Source organism: Lactuca saligna, chromosome 5 (genome assembly GCF_052625555.1).
Source record: "Lactuca saligna cultivar CGN05327 chromosome 5, ASM5262555v1, whole genome shotgun sequence".
Taxonomy (NCBI): domain Eukaryota; kingdom Viridiplantae; phylum Streptophyta; class Magnoliopsida; order Asterales; family Asteraceae; genus Lactuca; species Lactuca saligna.
The window spans coordinates 122,219,984-122,244,057 of NC_136421.1; the positions used below are offsets into that span (position 1 = coordinate 122,219,984).

Genomic DNA, 24,074 nt, shown 5'->3' on the forward strand with positions numbered 1-24,074 from the left:
AGTATATAGTGATTTCAAAGTACCTTTCGTTGCTAAGTCGTTTTATACATTCTAAAAACTTATGATTTATGCTTTGTCAAACATTGTGAAAAAGGATAAACTTTGCATACAAAACCATCACTTTAATGCAGACTTAGTTGAGAATCCATGAGACGTGTATATCTTCAAACACTACTTTCTTATTAGAAAGTAATGCCGCAAGTCCTGTCTATAACCAGAGTCTCCCGTTAGGAGAACATGTCAAATGTGTATAGATCTATAAGGGAAGTCATGATCCCGTGCCCTGACTGTTAGCTACAGTCCATCCTTTGGGGTGACAGTTGTCATAACGCTGCGACGTCTGAAGAACGTCGTTACAAGCATATTATTTTTAGTATGGTTATAAAACTCATCGGATATACAATTATTATGGTATTATGTTTTTATCAACGAGTATCTATTAAAACTATTCTTCATCTAACAAATGCGATCTTCGTATAACTTTATTATATAAAACTATGACACGACTTTTAAGAACGTCGGTTACTTGCAAAATTTTCGGTCTTAGAGACTGCCAGTTATGTTAGGAAAATAAGGGTTTTTCCTGTATACAAACCAAACAACTAATAGGAAAATAAGGGATTTTCCTGGTGCAATTATTTACAACTTATAACACGAACATTCATATGCATTTCATACTTTTATAAGAAAATAAGGGATTTTCTTGGAAAACACAACAATTCATATCTCAACCATTAGGGAAAATATGGGATTTTCTGGATCTAATACATTCATTTACAACACAACAAACCGTAACTCTTTACATTTGAAATACTGCGTTTTCTGGAAAACATACACGAACTTTCGATTGGCGTACATTTTCTCAAAACACTACTCATGAACTCACCAACTTAATTGTTGACACTTTCTCCTTGAAATAACTTGTATTCTCAGGGAACCGCTAAGCAGGTTTGGAAATCAACTTTTGGGATTGACGCGCTGGCGTTAATTACTTCTTTTTGAAAGATGTTTATGTATTTATCTTTTAAACATGTAATGAATACAATTATATAAACATTTTTAAAACCTTTATATATGTATGGTGGTGTGTACTTTCCTTTCTATGAACTGTTATGATACTGAATATGATGTCCTCCGCCCCCGAACGTTTCCGCCGTTCTGGTTTGGGGGTGTGACATCTTCTCTCTTATCTGCTAAGTACAAATTCGAAGACTTTGTGTTCCCAGACTATACGTAATTGAGTCCTAAATAATCCAAATTTTTGTAGCCAAGATTAAACACAAGATTTACTAGGAGTTAGGATAGTTACCTTGGTGATTTGGAGCTTAAATTTGATGATTTTGGACCCTTAAACTTGGATTTAGGAGAGAGGTTAGAGAGAGAGTAGAGAGAGGAAGAAAAAGCTTCAAATGAATGTTTAAACACATTTAAATAGGTCCCAAAACTTGGACACGGTGGAATTCTACCCGATACCGGCATTAAACGGGGCTTTAGGTCGCACCCGATTAAGTTTCCGTAACCCGACGGGGACGTTTCTAAACTTTTTGGAAATAAACATTTGGGCTAATTTCATGAGTTCCTAAGGGGTTTGGACACTCATTGGATTATAATAAACATATAAGTTTAAATAATTTAACCCAAAACGAAAACGGAATGAATTGACAAACGGCGAATTTTTACGGGTAGAACGGGTTTTCGACGATGGAAAACTTCGGGTTGTTACACCTTAGAACCAGAAAACATATTCTGGATAGCTGTAAGACTAGAATGGAATAAGCCTCTCTCCAAATGGTTAAGTGTCTAAGATTAATTCAATTTGATAACTAAATCTTTGATATGGCACAATTTCTCGTTATCAAATATAACTTAATGTTTGGTCGTTGGAAAAAAAAATGTTAGTGTTGTGGAACTTTTAGCACACCCTTTTAGTGTTAGTGCAGCGGTGTTGTGTTGAAGTTCGGCTATGAGCTTATTATAGATCCTATATTTGTTTTCTTACAATATTAAATTTACATCTGGTTTAGAAGAGGTTTTTGTTCACTTATACTAGTCGGAATAGACTGTATTTGGTAGGATAGTTTGTGACTCAAAAGGATAAGTGTTAATACCAAAAATTAAGTCATATAACACTTAATTAACAACATGACATGATTAGTTAAGGTTTAACTTACATTTAATAAGTCATTTACATAAACCCTTTGTTTTTATACGAAAACAAAATATTTATGTGGGGGGAGTTTACAAATTAAGTGCCACATTGGTTAAGTGTCGTTATTTATGTTTTTATATATAAGTGCCCCACTAGTTAAGTGTCAGTTTCTAAATTAAGTAAGATAACACTTAATTAACACCACCACATGAAGTTACAAAGTATAAATTCGAAACTTATTAGTTTTAAATATAAACTACACAAATGCTTGTATAAGGTTTCAAGAGTAAAGTTGGCTATTTTATGTTTTCATAAAATGTGATATTAGTTTATTTTATATAAATTACTATTCAAAATCCTTATATAAAAAGTATTTTGGTCATGGGAACCGTAAAATTTTGATATAAGTTTGATTTACTTATCAAATGGTGTATTTTTGGATTTGAGCAAACGATATTTCTAAATGAGTCTAAATACACTTTTATAACTCAATTATTTTATACTTTTTATAGAAAAATACGTATTTATAAAAGTTGGTCAACCAGATAAATTTTATAAAACACTTTTGTATGCAAAAATAATATGTGTCAAAACCTGTAGAACTCACTAACAATTTTGCTGACGTGTCTTAATGCATGTATTCTGAGGTTATTTAGAAGGTCAGAAGTGTTTGCATAGAAGACTCTCTCTTATTTTTATCATATATTTGTAAACGTTGGATTGTGATGCGTGTGTCGCGATTTAGCAATAGCTATTGTCAACGTAAATAGGAGATTTACGTCAATGTATGTTCAATAATTATGATCGCTGATTTATGTAGCATATCTCGGTGTTTACGCCGGCTTCCGGGGTATGACAAATTACACCGTCTTCAGGTTGTGACCGTAGCTCTGATACCATGTGTAAAACCAAGTGTAATCAAACAAACCTGCTACTTCCTTGTTTACAGGGAAGACAAAAATAGAGGACCAAATAGGAAAACGAAAACAGAGGACCAAATAGGAAAACGAAAACATGGGACAACAGGGAGGTACAGAAGTTACTTGCTGTCAAAGCTCTATTAAGAAGCTAAAGTGAGTTCGGAATGAAAAAGAAAGAAAACATTGAACCCTATTTTTACTAAGAATTTGAATCATATACTAAAATTGGGTAAATAAACTAAGATATGGAAATTTTCCAAAAATGACCTTTGACCCTTTTTCTTTGAATTACTCCAACAGAAAGAAGAAGTGTAAGAAATAAAATTAAAGCTAACTTATACAAATAGTTCATGATCAATCATAAATAAAAGAAGTTATATATGTTCAACCTCAACCCCTTGAACGATAAGCCCTCTAGGCAAATTGTTATTGAAAAAGGTTAATAAAAGTTCATCCGGAAGCCGTTTAGTGTTAGTATTGGTTTGAAATTCCCATACTTGTACTTTCATCCAACCATCATTTCTTTGTTGTGGAAGTCCTTTTATTTTGGGTCTATTCAATGGGTTGTGGGCGTTTTGATAAACCTTCCGTCTAAGCACCGGAGTTTGAGGACTAAGAAAAAAAATATACCATGAATGATTCCTCTCATAAGTACGTCTAGCAATAACATCTGTCACTTTCACAGGAGCTTCAAATCCAAAATGGTTTTCTTGTAATTTGTAAACAAGATAAATTGCGTATATTTTTTCTGGTGACAATAATTTGGATTTGCAGCTTAACCAGAAGCTGCTTCCATGAAGATCAAAAGCCACATCTTCAAATCTGCAAAAAAAAAAAGAAGCGTTTAATAGTATTTGATCACTTCTCCAAAAGGATTTTGCTAGAAGTTTTTTACTTAGTATCTAGCCTAAACTTGGATGGTTTGAATGTGTTAAGCTATGAATTAGTTTTGAAAGTTTGAGTTTCTGGTTAGGCCGAATGGTTTAAATGTTGGTACCACATATGTCACTGTCACATAATATGTGGACTTGTAATGTCCAAGATTGGGCCCTCGAGGCTACAAATGCGTAGGATGAAACCTCGTATGTTGAGTACAAATCCAAACCACCGAAACGAATAGATGAAGTTCCATGTAAGAGATGAAGTTAAAAAGGTGTTGAAGTCCACATAGTTTATTGTCTGAAAAACTTGGGTTGATAGTGCACACCAAGTTGAGGATGAGGGAGAGTCTAAACTTGGGTGGTCTGATGTGTTAAGCTAAGAATTAATTTGGAAAGGTTAAGTTTCAGGATAGGATGAATTGTGTTGGGGCTAAATGAGTCAAGAGTCGGTTGATTTGAAGATTTGTGTTGTGGAGGCTTGTACAAGGGAGCTGGGGAGTACATGGAAATAAAAACATGCGAATCTGTCTTGACCCATGTCTACCAGTTTGGGACCCGTATTCCATAAATGAGGCATAAGAAGGGGGTAGGGTTCATTTTTTGGAGGGGAAGTGATTCGTACACAACATTTTTTTCTCCATACACAACAATTTATATTTTATAGAGTTACATTATGTTAAAGCACAAATTGTTTTGAACGGAGAAAATCTTTTGTGTACGAATCAGTTCCCTTTTTGGAGACAATGCACCTGGAGTTTCTCTATATTCTTCATCACACTTGTTCATATCACAAGACCACTACTTGTTGAGCCTCAGATATTTCATGTTTTTCTGAGTTACGTTAATCATCTTGTTAATGTTTAGGTTAAATTTTTCTTTGTATTATTTATGTAGTGAGTTTTAGAGTTGTAATGGTTCTAAACATTTGTATCTAATTTGATATTGACAACAGCTGTTAAGATCCTTAAATTTTTTGAGTATTTCTTGTCATTTTGGTTGCTTTAAGATTTGAAAATTTTCAGGGGTTCAATATACTAAAAGGCATCTTAAGTGTTAGGGCGTTGAGACTGCCAAACATATACAACAAAACAAGATGGGAGAGATAAAGGAAAGAACCTTAATTCGGGTAAAGACTGCCAACTCCACTCTTGTTTTCGCAAACACGTTCTTGCAGATATCATAAGACATTTCTTCCCATTTTTTGCAAGATATAGCCACTGTCAATCAATAAATATGTAAGTAATAGTTTTGGGATTTTGGAGTTCTTCCTTTTGAACTGTTAAACATTGATCATAGGCTCCAAAATAGATGAGAATGAGGAACAAATGAACGGCTTATATTTAAGTCTGTATAAAAATGGTAGGATTACCTCTTTACAATCCTGGATTGGGAACCCTTTGCAAAGAATAGAGTAGAGTTCCTTCTTTGTTGTCCATTGCACCCTATCTTTTGACCACTTTATAATTTCTTCATAGTCACTAGGCAATTTTTGTTCCCAATATGTTTCAGAATCTGATATCGTCTGTATATCCATCTCCACATCCTTTAACACTTCATGCTCCACCTATATAACTTACATATTAGACTTTCATCCATTCTGAAAAAAATTCCTCAAAGCAACATAAACAAAATAAATGTGACCTAAAGCAACATAAACAAAATCATCTAGATGAATAAACCATTATTTCTCAGCTTACTCTCTCAAGAGGAAGAAACTCAATGCCTTCTACTGCCAATGGATATCTAGACAGAAATGTAATTTCAAGATCAATATTTCTCCTGTCACTGGTAAACTGATACAATTCAGCCATCAACCATCCATCTTCTCTCTTATCTGCTAAGTACAAAGTCGAAGACTTTGTGTTCCCAGACAATACGTAATTGAGTCCTAAATAATCCAAATTTTTGTAGCCAAGATTAAACACAAGATTTACTGTGTATGTGGTATATGGTGACAAAAATTGTGGTTTGACATGTGTTCTGAATTTCCTACAGAATGGTGGATAGTAGTCTACGCCAAATCTGCACAAAGATTGGAGAAAAGCATATATTACTATTTACTGGTGAATTGAAATAATCTGAAAAGCCTAGAAACAGAAGGAGGAGGGGATAAGTAACCTTGATTTAATTTGACCTGGAGGTGCATATTCTGAAGATGAGAAGCGAATAGGAGTCATACACTCTTTTGCGGATATCATTTCGCAGTGTTCTCCATTCTTATTTAACCAAAACCACTGTCCATTAAAAGAGCACAACGATATGAGTACATTTATGAGAGTATATATTTGGGGAGCCAAGATTTTTTTTTTTTGGAGTTTGTAAATTTAAACCTATTCGAGATAGATAATCACCGTTTTTTCCTCGTTTACGAAGATTCCATTGGAGAGAAGCCTCTTTAGTTCCTCTTTGGATCTATACACCAGAGGAGGTACTGCAGTCTTGCTCATCTCATCATAGTCTATTGGTGGTTCCACAACTTCATAAATCTCCTGAAACCGAAGCGCAATCTCAAGTTTTTCCACAACATGATACATCTTTGGTCGTACTTCACGAGACTTGTGCAAACATTGATAGGCAATGTCTGAAAATGTTTCCAATGAATTCATATCCATTTGTTGCTTCAAATCTTTAAAGATAATCTCATCTAATTTCTTTTGTTTGCATCTCTTTTTCCACATTCGCACTAAACTCTCACAATGACCATTTTTAGATTCGAAGCAAAGTCTCCCGCACAATACTTCAAATAAAACGACTCCAAAAGAGTATACATCTGACTCTTTCGTTAGGATGCTCTTCTCCGCATAAGTCGGATCTACATACCCAAACGTACCTACAACATTGGAGACAAGAAAGGTGTGCTTCTGATTAGCGGGACCTATTTTCGATAGTCCCATATCTGAAACTTTAGCATTCCAATTCTCATCCAATAGGATGTTGGAACTTTTAATATCTCTATGGATGATTCTATATTGTGTCTCATTAGGATCATGAAGGTAGCACAATCCAATTGCAGCCGCAAGGCATATCTTGAGTCGTTGCCTCCACGTGAGAGTAGTGCTACTTAGATGGCAATCGAGGCTTCCATGATAGGCATGCTCGTATACAAGGATCTTCTCACCATCATCATCGCAAAATCCCACAAGAGAGATGAGATTTTCATGTGTATAGCGGGAAAGCATCAGGATCTCTTTAAAGAATTCAGGGTCTCCTTGCCCATAGCAACGATCTAAACGCTTAACAGCAACCATTCTTCGGTCGTTACAGTTGGAAAGTACTCCTTTGTAAACCATCCCGAATCCACCTTTTCCGATAACGTTGATCGTATCAAAGTTGCTGGTGGCTGACTTTATATCTTCCAGTTGGATTTTAAGATGTTGAAACTCCTCTAGAAAAGCTTCCATTATTTTTGGTGATTACAAAATTAAAATCAAGTTTTTGAATCGACTGCGTAGAAGGAGATTGGGATGAGATGCCTCTTTGTGTGAAGTTGGTGTGTGAAGACTCAAAATCAATCTATTATCAACGGGTCATGTGGCCGAGAATTGATTTTTCATTTTTTCTATAAAAGTTGTTTACTTGGAGGCTCCATTATCACTTAACAAATAGCAAAATGACAAATGGTGGTTTGTCAATGTCTTAACTCCACGCGAAGAAGCAAAATGCAAGTTCGTGTTCAACACAACTTTTAGACAACATCTAATATATCATTCTAAACTTAAATATTACATTAATATCTTTATAAAATTTTAACTTAATATATCATTTCAAATTATATATATACACTAGTGGTGTACACACGCAAGCGGCCGTAAAAATAAAAATAAAAATTTGACAATTAATTTCGTTCATAAACATGTCATCGCTTTTGCAACAACAAATAATTTTAACATTTGCAATACATAGAGAAATAAATACTTAGTATGCATAAGTTATGCTTATTTATGTAGTTATTTTTATCATATATTTTTTATTAAGTACTTCAAAATGTTATGATGTTTTCATTTTAGTTTCTTTTTTGTCAGACTTTTTTAAGAAAAAAAATAAAGTATCTTTTTGTTTTGGGTTAAGAAAAATAAAATACATTATGGTAAACATTATGTTTATCAATTATAATATTCTTTAAATTCAAGTATATTTATGCCCAAGATACATTTTTAGTATGCACGAGTTATACATAAACTTAAAGACTAAAATACCATTTCTTTATGTCTAAAAACAAACATGCTTTAAAAATTATCTTTTAGTTTTTAAATAACAAAAAGTACATGAATGTTTCAAAACTCACAAAATTAAAGACCAAAATTGCAAAGAAAAAATCTTTTTGGACCAAAGTTGTAGAAATAGAGTAAAATCTAGGACCAAAAATGTATAAAAATATTGATAAAAAATTATACATATTAAATTAAATATAAAAATTAGAAAAAAAAAAGTGAAAAACATCCATTTTATCATATTTATTAGTGTAATTTTTTTTAAAATAACCTACTTTAATTTGTTATTAAGTTTCTCGTTCTCTGCTCCTCCACTAATTCTTTCCCATTTTTCCCCTTTTCCGGTCAAAGACATTTATTATGAGTTTAACGTAGTTAAAAGTGAAATCAAATTAAAAAGGTAAATAACCCCTTATTGACTTACTAAAATTTCATTGCCACAATATTATCCAAAATTTCATTTATTTTACAAAGTATGTAACATAAGATTTGGCATCTATAATGACGTTTACTTATTAAAACAAAATACAATTGTGATCAGAGTATTAGTGCAAAATCAGTAAAGCCCTCCAAAACTTATATTCACAACAAAAGCTTATATATTGTACACAAATAAATCCAAATACAATATACAATACCTATATTTTCTTTACTGTAAATTTGTCCCAACATAAAATATATGTACTTTCCTCTTTTCCTTGGTTTTCGCTTGGCCACATGAAAACATCAAGAGGTAAACGAAATGATAAAAATATTTGTAAAAGAGGATTGTTATTTCAATTTATATATTGCATTTTGATCAAGAACTAGCAATGAGAATATGTGTATTTCATGAGCAAGGGCCTGAATACCAAAACATCAAGAGAGATTAAATGGTAAAAATTCCTTTGACTAATAAATCATATGTATCAATAACCCATTGTATAATCTAATCAATGTATTAGAAAGGAAAGCTTAAAACTTTTAACCCATCGGAATACTAACCAAATTTAAAAGAATCAACCCTAGTTTTCTTGTTGTTTTGTCAACTCCAATTGACTCTATTTCATATAAATGAGGTTGAAATTTCTATTCCTTGCAAAAATGTTTAAAAAATGAATAATACTATTGGCACCTGAAAAATTGGTGAAAACAACATCATATTAACATCATTCAAACATGTGGATCTTGGTTTAATCTTTCTCAAGTGCAGTCTTGTCCTGGCTAGCTACATCTACACTCAAAACAATAATGAACAACAAATCAATTTTTAAAACCAAAAATAATTATATTACAAATTTTGATAATAATGTTTAGGAAAAACTATTCACGTTGTGAAACATCATCATACTGACACACGATCCAAGGAACTCCAATAGCCATTTTCAGTATAAACTTGTTGGGTCTTCTCCCTGGTCAAATACATAACGTACATTATTAAAATTCAACAACTACATTATTGATTTACTATGTGAAAGGGTAACTTAATACAAATAATTAGAATAAATAAATGAAATTTCTTGGAATAGAACATACATCACCCATCTCTTAGTGAGACTTGCATTGGTGATGGATTTGAGCATATCTTTAATCTCATTCGCTTTAGTTAGAGAGTAGGTATACTGTAGATAGAGTCAAATATGTCTCTACATATCCAGTGTCACTAAATAGAGAGGGATACACGGTTAAAGAGAGGGTATTGTTGTGATATGTCGTCAGGCCATTGGGTTTGTGTTGGTTCCAGATCGGAGGGTTGGAGGTGGTGCCGTCAGCGAGCTTCCGGCGAGATACCTGAGCATACATCATAGCACAATCGTTAGCCTTTCCCCGGGGACTGTTCCCCGGGAAAAAGATCCAACGATCAAGTTAGTCTAGATGGTAGAGAAGAGATGGTTCTTTCTGGCCGGAGTGAACCATCTTGATGTTGCGGGGATGTGTTTAGCCATGGCAGCTGATTAGATTCTAGAATATAAAGGAGAACTCCCTTAGGGTTTCTTTTAGGAGAGAGAAGATTCCTCCAAAAGGTGGAGGACATGTTCTATTTATAGGGGACCATTAGGTCAGAAGGGAAATTATGTATTTTCCTCTTTAAATAAGGTCAAAAGGAGATTAGGTTAGGCCTTGGGACCATCCAATTTAGGCACAACTAGCAAGGAGCTGGTCCAGGCCTCCAAGGATCGTCAAGCGAACGCCCGAAGGTCGTCAGACAAGGCTGTCACTTTAGATCTTGAGGTCTGGATCATGCTAAATGGGACACGCCATAACAAGTCCCCCCATTCCAATGTGATTGGTATGGGACTGGACATAGTCAAATATTAACAATGTGTCAAAGAGATAAAAATCACAACCGAACCTTGACCACGAGAGATGTGGTTTTGTGCGACAGGCTTATGTGGCACTGGCTGGCTTGATACTCATTTCTTCTCGGTAGTGTGATCTGATCGATGCAACGTAGTTGTTGCGGGTAAGATGATGCAGAGCGGGGCTGCTAATGATGTTATGTAGCTTCGCTATACAGCGGTTGTTGTGCCAAGCTCCAAGGTTCGCCAAGTAAACATAGCGTACTCGGTCCATGATTCCCGCCTTCTAGTCACTCTCAAAAGTTGTTTATGGAAACACCATTGAGGAAAACATGCGTGCTCCAGTGAGGGGGATGGGATATGCACCCAACGCCGTGTAGCGAGTTATATTTCTATGCCCGAGGGGAATTTGGAGTGATTGGTCAGCAATATACATTTCTCAAGTCCCCTGTAAAGGTTTTGCGAACCGAGATTTGCTCCGTGAGCCTACTTCCGGTGCCCTCTGAATGATGTGTTGCTGGATTGGTTGGTATGCTTTCTTAAGATCATGGATTGATTTGGATTTTCCGTCCCAGTTGCTTTGAAACTCTTTGTGGGGTAGTAGCAGTAGTAGCATACTACCCTTCTCCTCCTCCCTCCCCCCACTCTTTTTTTTTTTGAAAAATCAAGTGTCCCGAGCCGCAATGCTTATTCTGGAAGTGTATTTTGTTGATTTGGGTTGCTTGCCCACGAGAGTCATGGTGATACGGCTGCTTCTTGCCTTTAGTTTGCTTGCTTTTTTTGGTCTTGGTCGGTTTGATGTTGGTCTTTGGAATTGTTTGGGGGCATTTCCTGCTTGCTTGGTGGTGCATTAGAATAATTCCCTTTTTTTGCTGGGTGAGAGTTTGTTTGTACCAAACCAAAGTTCTTTGGCTTTGTTCCAGGAGTCTACCCTTGCAAGCTCGGGGCTCGTCTTTCCTTCGAGTCCTTAGCTTGTGTTTTCAGACCGAGACCTTGGATGGTCCCTTCTTGTGAACCTTGACTGGTTTGTTTTTCTAGGGTACTCTTTTTATCTAGAGTTTTCTGGTTACCGTTTAAGACCTTGCTTCAAGTCTTATGCCAAGGAGCGTTGCACTTCGGGCTTGGTCATCCAAGTTAAGCCGAGGTCGTCACCTTGAGGCATTTAGGACTTGGGTATTCTTGTGTCAAGGGAAATGTTTTGAACCTTTAAGGCCTATCCATGGCGTGGACAAAGGCCATGGGCCTTTGAATTATACTGACATGTTTAGGGCAAGGTTATGAACCTTTGAACCCTATTGGTTGCATTCTTGCATCGATTTCACTCAAGTGATGCAGATGATCAGTCCTTGTTATCACTTCGTAAATATGCACAACCTCTTATTGGGATAATTCAAGCTTGAATATTAAATAACATCTAGATTGTTCTTAGGAGGTCCACCTCTCTATTGGGTGGACTATAATTTTACACAAGTGTGGGTCTAGCCCTAGGACTAGTTATTGCGGTGTGATTATCCATTTGGAGTCAGTTCACATTGCCATCGACCTTGATATGTCTTATTTTGTTTTTTCTCCTTGTTCTAGGAGTGGAAGTGACACGGATTGTGCACATTCCAAGTCCGGGGGATAGGCCCCCTCGGCCTATGCTTACGAGATGTAGACCCCATTCTTTCGATAATGATGATGCATAGAGGGGGCTGCTATGTTTGTCAAGATGGGATGGTGCTTCTCATCATCTTGGCGGGATTTACAATGGTTATCTTCAAGGCGTTTCTTGCTTGGGATATGCTTAGTTGGATTCTTTCAGTGGTTCGTGGTGATGCCCGACCTATATTGCACGACTTGGCGGAACCGACCGGGTTTAATGGTTTGCGACCACTGAGGCTTTTTTGCGTTACGAGATATTTTGACGGTTAGTGCGAGGCCGCTGAGAGTTGTGGGAGTGAGCTACTTGTGGGAGGTGAGCAACGCAACTTTCCAGGAGTTGGGCTGCGTGGTTGCTGTCTAGAGTTGAAGCACTAGCCTGCTATGTACGATTAGGTTGTCATTTGGCATGTAATTTCACATTATCTTGGTGGGATGTCACCATTAATCATCTTCATAGTCTGTTTCTCACGAGCATTGGTAACCATCTTCAGGTGGCGAAGGTAGTTGTATCGAACTATGGTGAGTACGGAAAGGTTGCTATAGGAACGTATAGCGGGATTCTCTTCATGACGATAGATAGCAAGACTGTTGTCAAGAGGTAGTGTAACATCCCAAAAACGCAGTTTGAAAATTTCGTTTAAATTAATAATAAAAACCATAGTCAATAAACCTCATATAAAAATCATAAGCAATGTATCTCAAAATATTATAACAACTGTCAAGTATATCAGAGTATAAACATCCCAGGCTGAACAAATGGTGTGTGCACTGCAATCTTCCCGAGCTCCTCTTTAGAAAAACTAAGTACCTGAAACAAAAACTGAAAACTGTAATCACGAAGCTTAGTGAGCTCCCCCAAACTACCACATACCATACAATAACATATAAACACATATTGGGCCTTGCCCACTGCATCGGACCGAAGTCCGGAAACTGCATCGGACTGAAGTTCGGAACTGATTGGGACCCCGTCCCCTGCATCGGACCGATGTCCGAAACTAACTGCATAAGACCGAAGTCCGGAACTAACTGCATCAGACCGAAGTCCGGAACTAACTGCATCAGACCGAAGTCCGGAACTAACCGGGACCCCGTCCCCTGCATCGGACCGAAGTCCGGAACTAACTGCATCGGACCGAAGTCCGAAACTGACTGGGACCCCTGCATCGGATCGAAGTCCAAAAACTGACTGAACATAGCATATCGTAAACATATCAACTAACATGAATACATATAGTACATACTGCATCGGAACAGAGTCCGGAACACATAACACAAAACATGCCTGAATCACAAAGACATCAAGCACTCTAACTACTGCATCGGACCGAGGTCCGGAACTAACTGAATATAGCATAACATAATCATAGCATATAATATAAACACATATATTGCATACTGCATTGGACCATAGTCCGGAACACATAACTCATCTGTATCACAAAGACACCAAGCATAATGAACTACTGCATCGGACTGGAGTCCGGAACTACTGCTAACTAAACGGGCCAGCATTGTGGCCGTAGACCCGTTCCTGCTGGAAGGAAACTCACCCCACTATACTGAAGTCCCGTAGACACAATCCCACATTGCTGAAGTCCCGCAGACTCAACCTTAGCTGCTAGATGACAGATTCCCGAACTGTCAACACCAAAATAACACCCAATTAATAATTGGGTTCTAACACATAACTATAAATACATGCTTTGGATAATTACTACATTACCCCTAGCTTGGCTTACCCAAGCCTAAGGCTCAATCCATAGGCCCAAAGTCAATTAGGGATCAAAGCCCAACATATAGCCCAATTTTCCAAATTGGGCCCAAACCTCTACATGGGCTTCCCTTAAGGCCCAAATGTCCAGTCTAGTCCAACATGTCCCATTCTAAGGGCCCAATATCATATAATCCTCTAGGCCTAACTATGGCCCATCTATGGCCCAATTTTCCAAATTGGGCCCAATCCTTCATATGGGCCTTACCCTAGAGCCCAACTAATTACTCTAGTCCATTTAATTATTCTTGGATGGCCCAACACAAAGCCCAAGTGAAATTAGGGGTTCACATCAAACGATAACTAGGGTTAAGTGTTTCTTACTTAACCCATTAAGGACTTAATCCATTGTCATTTACTCTACTCGATAAGTGATATGGAGTGATTTGGGCTTAACACACACTCCAATCCCAATGACCCAAAGATGGTTCCAATAAGTCTAAGGCCCAATTACTCATAATTAGGGTTTTCTAAATCCTAATTAGAGTTTCCACTCAAACATGTCCCAATAGGCCCAAAATCAATATCTAAGCCCATTAGGGTTTGCTAGCGGGGCACCACCCACTACCACCTCGGGTAGTGGTGGTCGATGGCGGCTCACGGTGGCAACCACCACCCTAGGGTGGTGGTTTTTCCATTTCATTTCATTAATCTTTTGGAAATTACAATTACAATGCTTTATACGAACACACTAACTAACTAACACACACACAACCACCCTAGTGGTGGCTGGCTGTGGTACAAGGCGGCAGCCACCACCTCACGATGGTGGTAGTGGCTACTTCCGACTTTCCGGCTAAACAAAACATCCAACACGCATACATACACACCTACACGATTTTTTTTCTCTCAAAAGATCCAGCCACTCTCCCTTGGTGGCTCATAGTGGCGGCAAGAGCACTAGAAAAGCAACAGCAGCAGCACAGCGGCGGCAGCCACCATTCCCAATGGTGGTGGCAGTCCACATGGAATAACCCAAGAACCAAGCTCTAAACAGCTGACTAGGAGGCTGCTATCACCGGAGCAATCTGAAATGGTGGTTCACAGCCCACCGGTGACCACAGCCGCCATGCATGGCATCAACCCAACAAAAGGAACGAGAGGGAAAAAAAGAAGATTCGACTGAAGGTTTCTCGGCAGCCCAATACTTACACAGCGACAGAATAACGGCAGCCAGCACCTCCGGCAACCAGCATCGCAATGGCGATATTCGTATGACACGGCAGTAGCGACCACATCGACTGAAGGTTTCTTCCCGGTCTTCCACAGACTCTCGGTGACTCACGTTGTTGCCGACAGCTCGTCTCGATGGTGGCAGTTCCATGGCATGGCGACGACCTCTTATGACCGGAGATGAGAGAGTAGGAGGGGTGGCGGTTGGAGGCATATCCCTTAGGGTTAGGGTTTTGAGTGATTTAAGATGCATATATACATGGATCAAGGGAGGGTGACGGGAGTTGTCCCGTGTCCATGCTCCAACTTTGCCCATTTAACCATTCTAGTCCCTCCCCATGATATCTTTTTCAAAATAAAACACATACTTACCTTTTTAACCCTATCTACTGAAATTCTTTACAATTAAAGTATGAAATTTACCAATCAACCCCTACTCTACAAAAAAAATCTCTTTCATAATAGATCCTTAAATTAGTAATAAGCCCTTAAGCCTTCAATCTTTTCAATTTAGGTCCCGAACATACAATTTTAACCCTCGACTTCTAATATTCTTCACAAATCATCCCAGGACTTACATTTATTAATTTATTTAAATAAACGGGGCGTTACAGGTAGGCAACAAAGATGGATCTGAGAAGATCGTCTGATCATAGGAAGACCATGCTAGTTATAGGAGATGAAATGTCAAATGGACAGTGCCAAGCTCATCATAGGCTTATGGCACACGACTTTTAGTGTATGGCGACACATAGCTCATATGGCGCATCTTGGCAAAGCTGACAGGGCTTAACAACCAGTGATTCATGAATATATCACACAAAATGGCATTGTGTAGAAATGGATCGGGCATAGCAGCCAGTGATCATGAATATGTCACGCGGGATGGCAACACATGTAAATGGACCAACAAAGGTTATGAACCTTCAAGTCTTGTTTGCGGTGAACGTCATGATGGTGGGGTTAGGTTGAGATGCCAAGTAGCTCAAGGAAAAGGTTATGTCTAAGCCTTGCGAGCGGAGCCTACCGCTATAATGGAGTCGGGCTGAGAGACCAAGCGACTCAAGGCAAGGGTTATGAACCTTCTGAACCTTTAGCAAGATTAGGCTTAGCGGTCTTCAATTTAGATGTCCTCCCCAGGTGGTCGGTTTGTCCATAATGTAAAGGCACTCAATGTTTTGTTGCGCCATTGGATGAGCGACAATCGGTGCCTCTCTGTCTTGGGCATAATGATACTATTTGCCAAGAGTTAAGGCTACTGAAAGATGGACGTCAAGGTTCTTGAGAGCTTGTGCAGTGAGATTGTCAGGGGTTAGTCAACACGACTGCTGAGGGTTGAGAAGTGAGATTGCCAAGAACTGGCCAGCGTGGATGTTGGGATTTAGGAAACACGGTCGTTGAGGATTGGTCTGTGAAGCTGCTCCTTCATTTATACACTAATTGTCACACCCCAAAACCAAGAATGGCGGAAACGTTCTGGGGCGGAGGACGTCATGTAAAGTATCACAACACAGTAAATGTAAATAAGCAAACAACATCATCCATTGCATTAAATATATAATTTTAATACAAGTGTATTCTGTACAGTTGTAGACACCAAAAATATAATGTAAATCAAAATAATATGATGAGTCTTGAAGGCGCTCCATCTTCTCAAAAGCTAGCATCGGTACCTGTCTACTGATGACCTGAGAATACAAGTTATTTTGAAAGAGTTTATCAGCATTAAGCTGGTGAATTCATAAGTATTTTAGTGTCGATGTTTGTTATCAAAACGTTTGAACCTGTCGCAAGTATGAGTTGTAAATGTATGTAAGTGTTTGTAAAAGTTTGAATCTCTCAAAAAAACCTATATTTTCTGTTAAAGTAGCCTTCTACCAAGGCTTAACTGTTTTGTATGCTCGTTTGATGTAAAAGTGTGTAATTTCCCAAGTGTAACTATCTTTTAACAAAATATAGTTTGTACATTAAAGTTTAAGTGAGGTTATCACCAAAATGTAATGGGTAAATCATTGTAGTACTGTAGTTTTGTTTTATAGGAACTACTGCTGTACTTACTACCTTAAACCGGATTTATATTAATGTATCATGTGATAAATTGCACCATACTGTCGACTGGTAACAACGACATAAAGAACGGTCGTAATAACGGAATGACGTTTGGCACCCGCAGACCTGCAGGTCCGGCTGTAGCTAGCAGCAAGGTGTAGGATAGTCAATCCAGTATAGATCTATACGCAAACTCAACGCTCTCCCTCCAAGAGAATTCTGGCTACAACTCGGGCCATGACATTTAAGGCATGCTCCGATACAGTGGATCACATTTGTTATCGTATTCTTGTATATGTAATGAAATGTTTCTCGTTCTAGTATAGTTGTATATGTTCTCATAGTATAGTTGTATATATTCTCTTCCTAGTATAGCCTCATGAATGAACTGACTCATTGATCTAGAAGTTGTAATAGTATGATTCTGTGTTACCCCGATGGTAACTTACTAATGGTGGGTCTAGTACGTATGAATATGGAAGTACTTTTATTTCTATATATGTATATTTGATATATAATTAATATGAAAACGACCTTCGGATGGTCACCCGAAATTCCACCAGACCACATCCAAATCGAGGAAAAGGAAATAGGACAGGTGGCTTTCCTAAGCCCTTTAAACATTATTTATACATCTATACATATATGGGCATGCAATTTATAAGTAATAAAACAAAGTTTAAATAAAAGCATTTGGTAAGTAAAAGAGTTTGTAAAACATTTTGAAGTAAAACAGTTTGAACAGTGATAAAATCATTGGTTTCCTAGTTATTAATCACATGTGATTAATGCAATCACATGTGATCGAAGCAATAACTATAAGTATTTAACTTGTGTTCCCCCCCCCCCCCCCATAAAGTATTTAAACATTTAAAATCATTTCAAAGGTTGATTTAAGGGGGTATGAACTCACTTGGAAGTTTGAAGATAGCGAGATCGAAAACCGGGCAGAGTTTCGTCTCGGGAAACGGATTTTTCTCGGGATTCTCGGGAATCTCGGGAGTAAATTCGGAAATTATTTTTATTATTTATTTATTAAAATGACGTGATTAAGGAATTTCTTTAAAAATTCATAACTTCTTTATCTGACGTCGGTTTTTGCCAAACTTTTTACCGCTGAAATACCATTGACGAGACCTTCGATTCTCGTTTAGGTCATTCCGGCCAAATGTCGCTCGATCTCCGATTCGAGTTTTTAGCTGTCTGTTGCTAAGCTGAACTTGGAAAAATCATAACTTTAATATACGAAGTCGGATTTGGGCGTTCTTTTTACGTACGATCATGGTTTGATGACATTTAAACATAGAAGAATAAAAACTTTTTGTACATTTTATTGTCAAAGTTAATTTTATTAACTCAGAAGTGTTTACAATACTTGACCTATTAGGCCATTACAAAGAGTGAAAATATTGGGTTGTCACATCATCCCCCAGTTAGAGGGAATTTCGTCCCAAAATTCAAAGTAGTAAAGACACTAGTGAACATGAAAGAGATGAGGGTATTTTTGTTTCATCTGATCTTCGCATTCCCATGTGAATTCAGGTCCCCGTTTGGCGTTCCAGTGAACCTTCACGATGGGGATATGACTTTGCTTGGTTTGCTTGACCTCTCGGTCCATGATTTCTACTGGTTCTTCCACAAAGTTGAGGCTCTCGTTTATCTCGATCTCGTTGAGTGGGATTACAAGAGTCTCGTCGGACAGACACTTTTTCAAGTTAGATACGTGGAATGTAGAATGTACGTTACGAAGTGTGTCGGGTAGATCGAGTTTGTAAGCTACGGGGCCGACTCTCGCAAGAATCTCGAAAGGCCCTATGTACCTCGGATTAAGCTTCCCACGCTTGCCGAAGCGTATCAATCCCTTCCAGGGTGAGACTTTGAGAAGGACTCGGTCTCCCACCTGAAATTCCAAAGGTTTCCTTCGTTTATCTGCTTAGCTCTTCTGTCGGTCTCTAGAGGCTTTCAATCGTTCACGGATTTGAACGATTTTCTCTGTTGTTTCCCGAATGATCTCCGGACCGGTGAGAGTACTGTCGGAAGCTTGCCCCCTGGCTAATTGGGTATCACCCACCTCAGCCCAGCACAGAGGGGATCTGCACTTTCAGCCGTAGAAAGCTTCAAATGGAGCAGCCTTGATGCTTGTGTGATAACTGTTATTATAGGAAAACTTGATAAGGGGTAAGTGAGTATCCCATGCCTTCCCAAAGTCAATCACACAGGCTCGCAACATATCTTCCAGAGTTTGGATGGTCCTCTCACTCTGTCCGTCGGTCTGAGGATGGTAGGTTGTGCTCATATCTAGCCTTGTTCCTAGGGAATGTTGTAGTGATTGCCAAAATATTGAGGTGAACCAACTATCTCTATCGGAGATAATGGACATAGGTACACCATGTAGCCGTACTATTTCCCTAATGTATGTTCTCGTAAGCTTCTCTATCTTGTCGGTTTCTTTGATAGGCAGGAAGTGTGCAGACTTGGTCAATCTATCGACGATGACCCATATGGTGTCAAGTCCACCCGTTGTATTGGGCAACTTGGTTATGAAATCCATAGTTATCCGCTCCCACTTCCATTTCGGGATTTCTGGTTGTTGCAATAAACCAGAGGGCTTCTGGTACTCGACCTTAACCTTTGCGCAAGTAAGGCATTTACTCACGAAGGTAGCAATCTCTGCTTTCATATTAGGCCACCAGTATAGCTTTTTAAGATCCAGATACATCTTATCTGAACTTGGGTGGACGGAATACCGAGTGTTGTGCGCCTCGATCATGACCAAGTCTTGGAAACCACCGTGTTTCGGTGTCCAGATCTGATCCATGAAATATAAGGCTCCGTCACCCTTGGCTTCTAAATTCTTGTCCATTCCTCTGAGGGATTCACTCATCACATTTTCAGGTTTCATGGCTTCAAGTTGGGCCGCCTGAATTTGATTAGACAAGTGGGAATAGATGGTTATTGACAATGACTTGATTTTGCGACCAGAATATTCCTTCCGACTTAGGGAGTTTGCTACTACGTTGGCTTAACCCGGATGATAACAAATATCGCATTCGTAGTCACTGAGTAGTTCGACCCACCGTCGTTGTCTCATGTTGAGCTCCTTTTGATCGAAAATGTGTTGTAAACTCTTGTGGTCGGTAAAGATAGTGATCTTCGTTCCATACAAGTAATGTCTCCAGATCTTCAGAGCAAACACCACTGCTCCTAGTTCAAGATCGTGGGTCGTGTAGTTAACCTCGTGTTTCTTCAACTGTCTCGAGGCGTAGGCGATGACCTTACCTCGCTGCATCAGAACACACCCAAGCCCTTGGTTCGATGCATCGCAATAGACTACGAAGTCTTCTATTCCTTCGGGAAGGGATAGTATTGGTGCGGTGCACAAGGCTCATTTTAGTGTTTGGAACGCTCTTTCTTGTTTCTCTTCCCAGTCAAAGGCCATGCCTTTCTGGGTTAGGGTTGTAAGAGGTTTCGCTATCCGAGAAAAGTTCTGAATGAATCTGCGGTAGTAGCCAGTGAGACCTAGAAATTGGCGAATTTCTGTAGGCGTCTTAGGTGCTGACCAGTTCTCAATGGCTTTAATTTTGGATGGGTCCACGTGGATTCCCTCTTTGCTTACCACGTGTCCTAAGAATTCGACTCGTCGGATCCAAAATTCACATTCCGAGAACTTCGCATAAAGTTTCTCCGTTCGTAAAGTTCCTAAAACTTGTCGTAGGTGATCGCCATGCTCTTCCTTACTTCGGGAGTAGATCAGGATGTCGTCAATGAAAACGATGACGAACTGATCCAAGTAAGGTCGGCATACTCTATTCATCAGATCCATGAAGACTGCGGGCGCATTGGTCAATCCGAATGGCATCACCACGAACTCGTAATGTCCGTAACGAGTTCGGAAGGCTGTATTTGGCACATCCTCCTCTAGCACTCGTAACTGGTGATATCTAGATCTCAGATCAATCTTAGAAAAATAGTTTGCCCCTTGCAGTTGGTCGAATAGATCATCTATGCGAGGCAGAGGGTAACGATTCTTGACCGTCAGTTTGTTGAGTTCTCTGTAGTCAATACACATACGGAATGATCTGTCTTTCTTCTTAACGAACAAGACCGATGCTCCCCAAGGTGAGAAACTCGGTCTTATAAAGCCCTTGCTGAGTAGTTCGTTAAGTTGACCAGAGAGTTCCTGCATCTCAGCCGGTGCTAAGCGGTAGGGCGACTTGGCTACTAGGGTAGCTCCTGGGACTAAGTCGATTCTGAACTCGACCTGTCGTTGCGGAGGTAACCCGGGTAGTTCTTCTGGAAAAATGTCGGGGAAGTCGCTCACTACAGGGATGTTCTTTAGTTCTTTCGTTTCGAGGCTCGTGTCGACGACGTGAGCAAGGAATGCATGGTATTCCTTACGCAGATACTTCTGTGCTTGAATACTTGATATGATGTGAAGACTTGCACCGGGTTTGTCGCCGTAGACTAAAAGAGTTTCGTTAGACGGAAGGTTTAGACGGACTGCTTTCTCGTAGCACATGATGTCGGCGCGATGAAGGCTTAACCAATCCATGCCAATGATAACGTCGAAACTTTTTATTGAGACTGGCATGAGGTCGATTGGGAATGAATGGTTATCTAGAGTTAGGGTACAACCTAAATATATGCTACTCGTACTTTCAGTTTTTCCATTAGCCATTTCTACTGTGAATAGTTCTTTGAGTACGTGCGGTGGTTGATTAAGCATACGAGCAAATTTATGGTTTACGAAGCTTCGCTCCGCTCCACTATCGAATAGAATGCATGCATAGGATTCATCGAGGAGGAACGTACCAGTCACCACTGTCGGGTCAGCAACTACTTCCCCGTGGCCTATAGCTAGTACCCTCCCTGCTCCACCAGCATTCTTTGCTTTGGGGCAGTCCCTCTTATAGTGGCCTGATTCGCCATATCCATAGCAGGTCGGGCTCGCGCCAGAGTCAGGGACTTGGTTGATAGGTCGTGTTGGGAACTTACAGAAACGGACGATGTGTCCTTTCCTGTTGCAGTTAGAGCACTGCATTTCACGACAGGGGCCGTTGTGGTGGTAGTTGCATTTGTTGCACTTGGGCGAACTTCCAGCATACCCACCCACCGGAGCAGTAGTAGCAGCAGTAGGGGTTATTGCAGCATGTATTGCCACAATTTGTTGCTTTTTGGCAGCCTGTTGCTTCTTCTTTTCATCCCAGAATTTCCGCTTAGTATCAGCGGGTTTGGAGGGTTCCGGGATGGCTAAGATGGTTGCGGTTGCAGGGTTTTGACTCCATGGTCAATGAGTCGTTGTGCCAATCGTTTGGCACTGTCGAAGGTAGCAGGGTTTGATGCTAGAACATTCCCCTGATACGGAGGCACTAGCCCCCATATGTACCTTTCGATCTTTTTCCCTTCAGTGGGAACCATATTAGAGCAGAGGGCCACTAGTTCGCTGAATCTGGCGGTATAAGCAACAATATTGGAGCCCTTCATGGTCAGGCTCCAAAGCTCCTGCTCTAGTTTCTGGATCTCGCCCCTCGGGCAGTATTCCTCAGTCATGAGGTCTTTCATTGTTTCCCAGCCTATGTCGTTGGCTACAACGAGAGTTAGTGCTTTAACATGGCCGTTCCACCATGTCAGGGCCTTTCCTTCAAAGGTGCATGCGGCGTACTTGACTTTACTCGCCGCAGGGCATGAACAGATTTTGAAGACTGATTCAGTCTTCTCGAACCATTGCGAGAGAGCAATGACTCCGCCGGTCCCATGAAAGGACTTCGGCTTGCAGTTGGTGAAATCCTTGTAAGAGCACTCTCTCGAGCGCACTGGGGTTTCGACCGGGATTGATTCCATAGGGGTTCCACCTCTGCTGGCATCAGAAGAGTGATACTGAGCCATGGCAGTTGCCACTACTGCAGCTACGGCAACATTCAAGGCTACAGTATCGATGACCGGAGGCGAAGGAGGTGGTGGTGCAGGATTATTCCTGGGAGATTTGCGAGGAGGCATCTTTCAGCTATAAGTTTATAAAGATAAGAAAGATGGTAAGAATCAATTTGTAAGCAACGTGAGAGTGACACATGGACTAACTAACCATAGCCCAATAGTTGAATGAGTGTTTGAAATCACAACAAGAAATATTAGTAGGAAAGCACAAGTGTATAGATTTTTCCCACAGATTAGATAGATTTCAATAATTCTGGTATTACTGATGTAATAAGTTCAAGGAAAATCGACCTAATAGTAGGTCTTACATCATACCATATAGAAAGGTTTGACAGTTCCTAGATTCCTAATTAGAGTACTGAAAGTTAGGAATATTTTACAGACAAATGCTACTTAGAGCACAAATGTTAAAGGCTAATCCTTAACCCAAAATATAATGATGTACTAGACATCATCTAACGGCGATGAGTATTCCTCGGGAGAACCCTATGGTCTCTCATTTGACGGACCACTTCTTGAAGGTGTCGCTCATGAGCCCTTTGATGAGCTCGAAGTTCCATGACTTCTGCTTGAGAGACAACCAGATGTTGCTGTAGGGTTTCATTGTTTCTCCGGGTCCGTTCCATGTCTTCTTCAAGACGGCGGATGCGGACTGTGTTGACACCTGAGTTGGCATCAATCTCCATGACCCGGTCGATGGCTGATTGACCTTGCTCGACATTACGAGCTATTCTGCGGATAATGACAGGCAGAGCTCGGTCAGCAGAGCCACCATCGCTGACGTTGTAAAAGCTTCGGTCCCCAAAGTATGGTAAGGGTTGACCCTGTTCATCACTCCAACGATTCAAGTTGTTTGCCCATAAGGGAGTAGGACCTGGAAAAGTTGGCCGAGGGTTGTTGTTCGGGGCTTGACCTACGAGCGGTAGGTTGTTGACTTCAGGCTCGGAGTTAGATCCATTAGAGAAGCCTTCTGCGAGGTGATCATCCAAAGGGATTGGATGCTCATCTTCGGGCTCTTCATCGATCCACCCGGCATTGCCTTCATTTGGAAAGTATGGGT

The 24,074-nt window shown here is 39.6% G+C and overlaps 1 protein-coding gene across 1 annotated transcript; it reads right to left on the reverse strand.

Annotated features, from left to right (window-relative positions):
- Window positions 1-3,368: 3,368 nt before the first annotated feature.
- LOC144997417 (uncharacterized) lies at window positions 3,369-7,487 on the reverse strand. Its single transcript, XM_078957323.1, has 6 exons — window positions 6,302-7,487; window positions 6,069-6,184; window positions 5,648-5,972; window positions 5,320-5,514; window positions 5,067-5,167; window positions 3,369-3,891 (listed from the first exon to the last, which is right to left on the reverse strand). The coding sequence occupies exons 1-6, from the start codon at window positions 7,349-7,351 to the stop codon at window positions 3,444-3,446; spliced, it is 2,235 nt and encodes a 744-aa protein (XP_078813449.1). The 5' UTR covers window positions 7,352-7,487; the 3' UTR covers window positions 3,369-3,443.
- Between the last annotated feature and the right edge of the window lie 16,587 nt (window positions 7,488-24,074).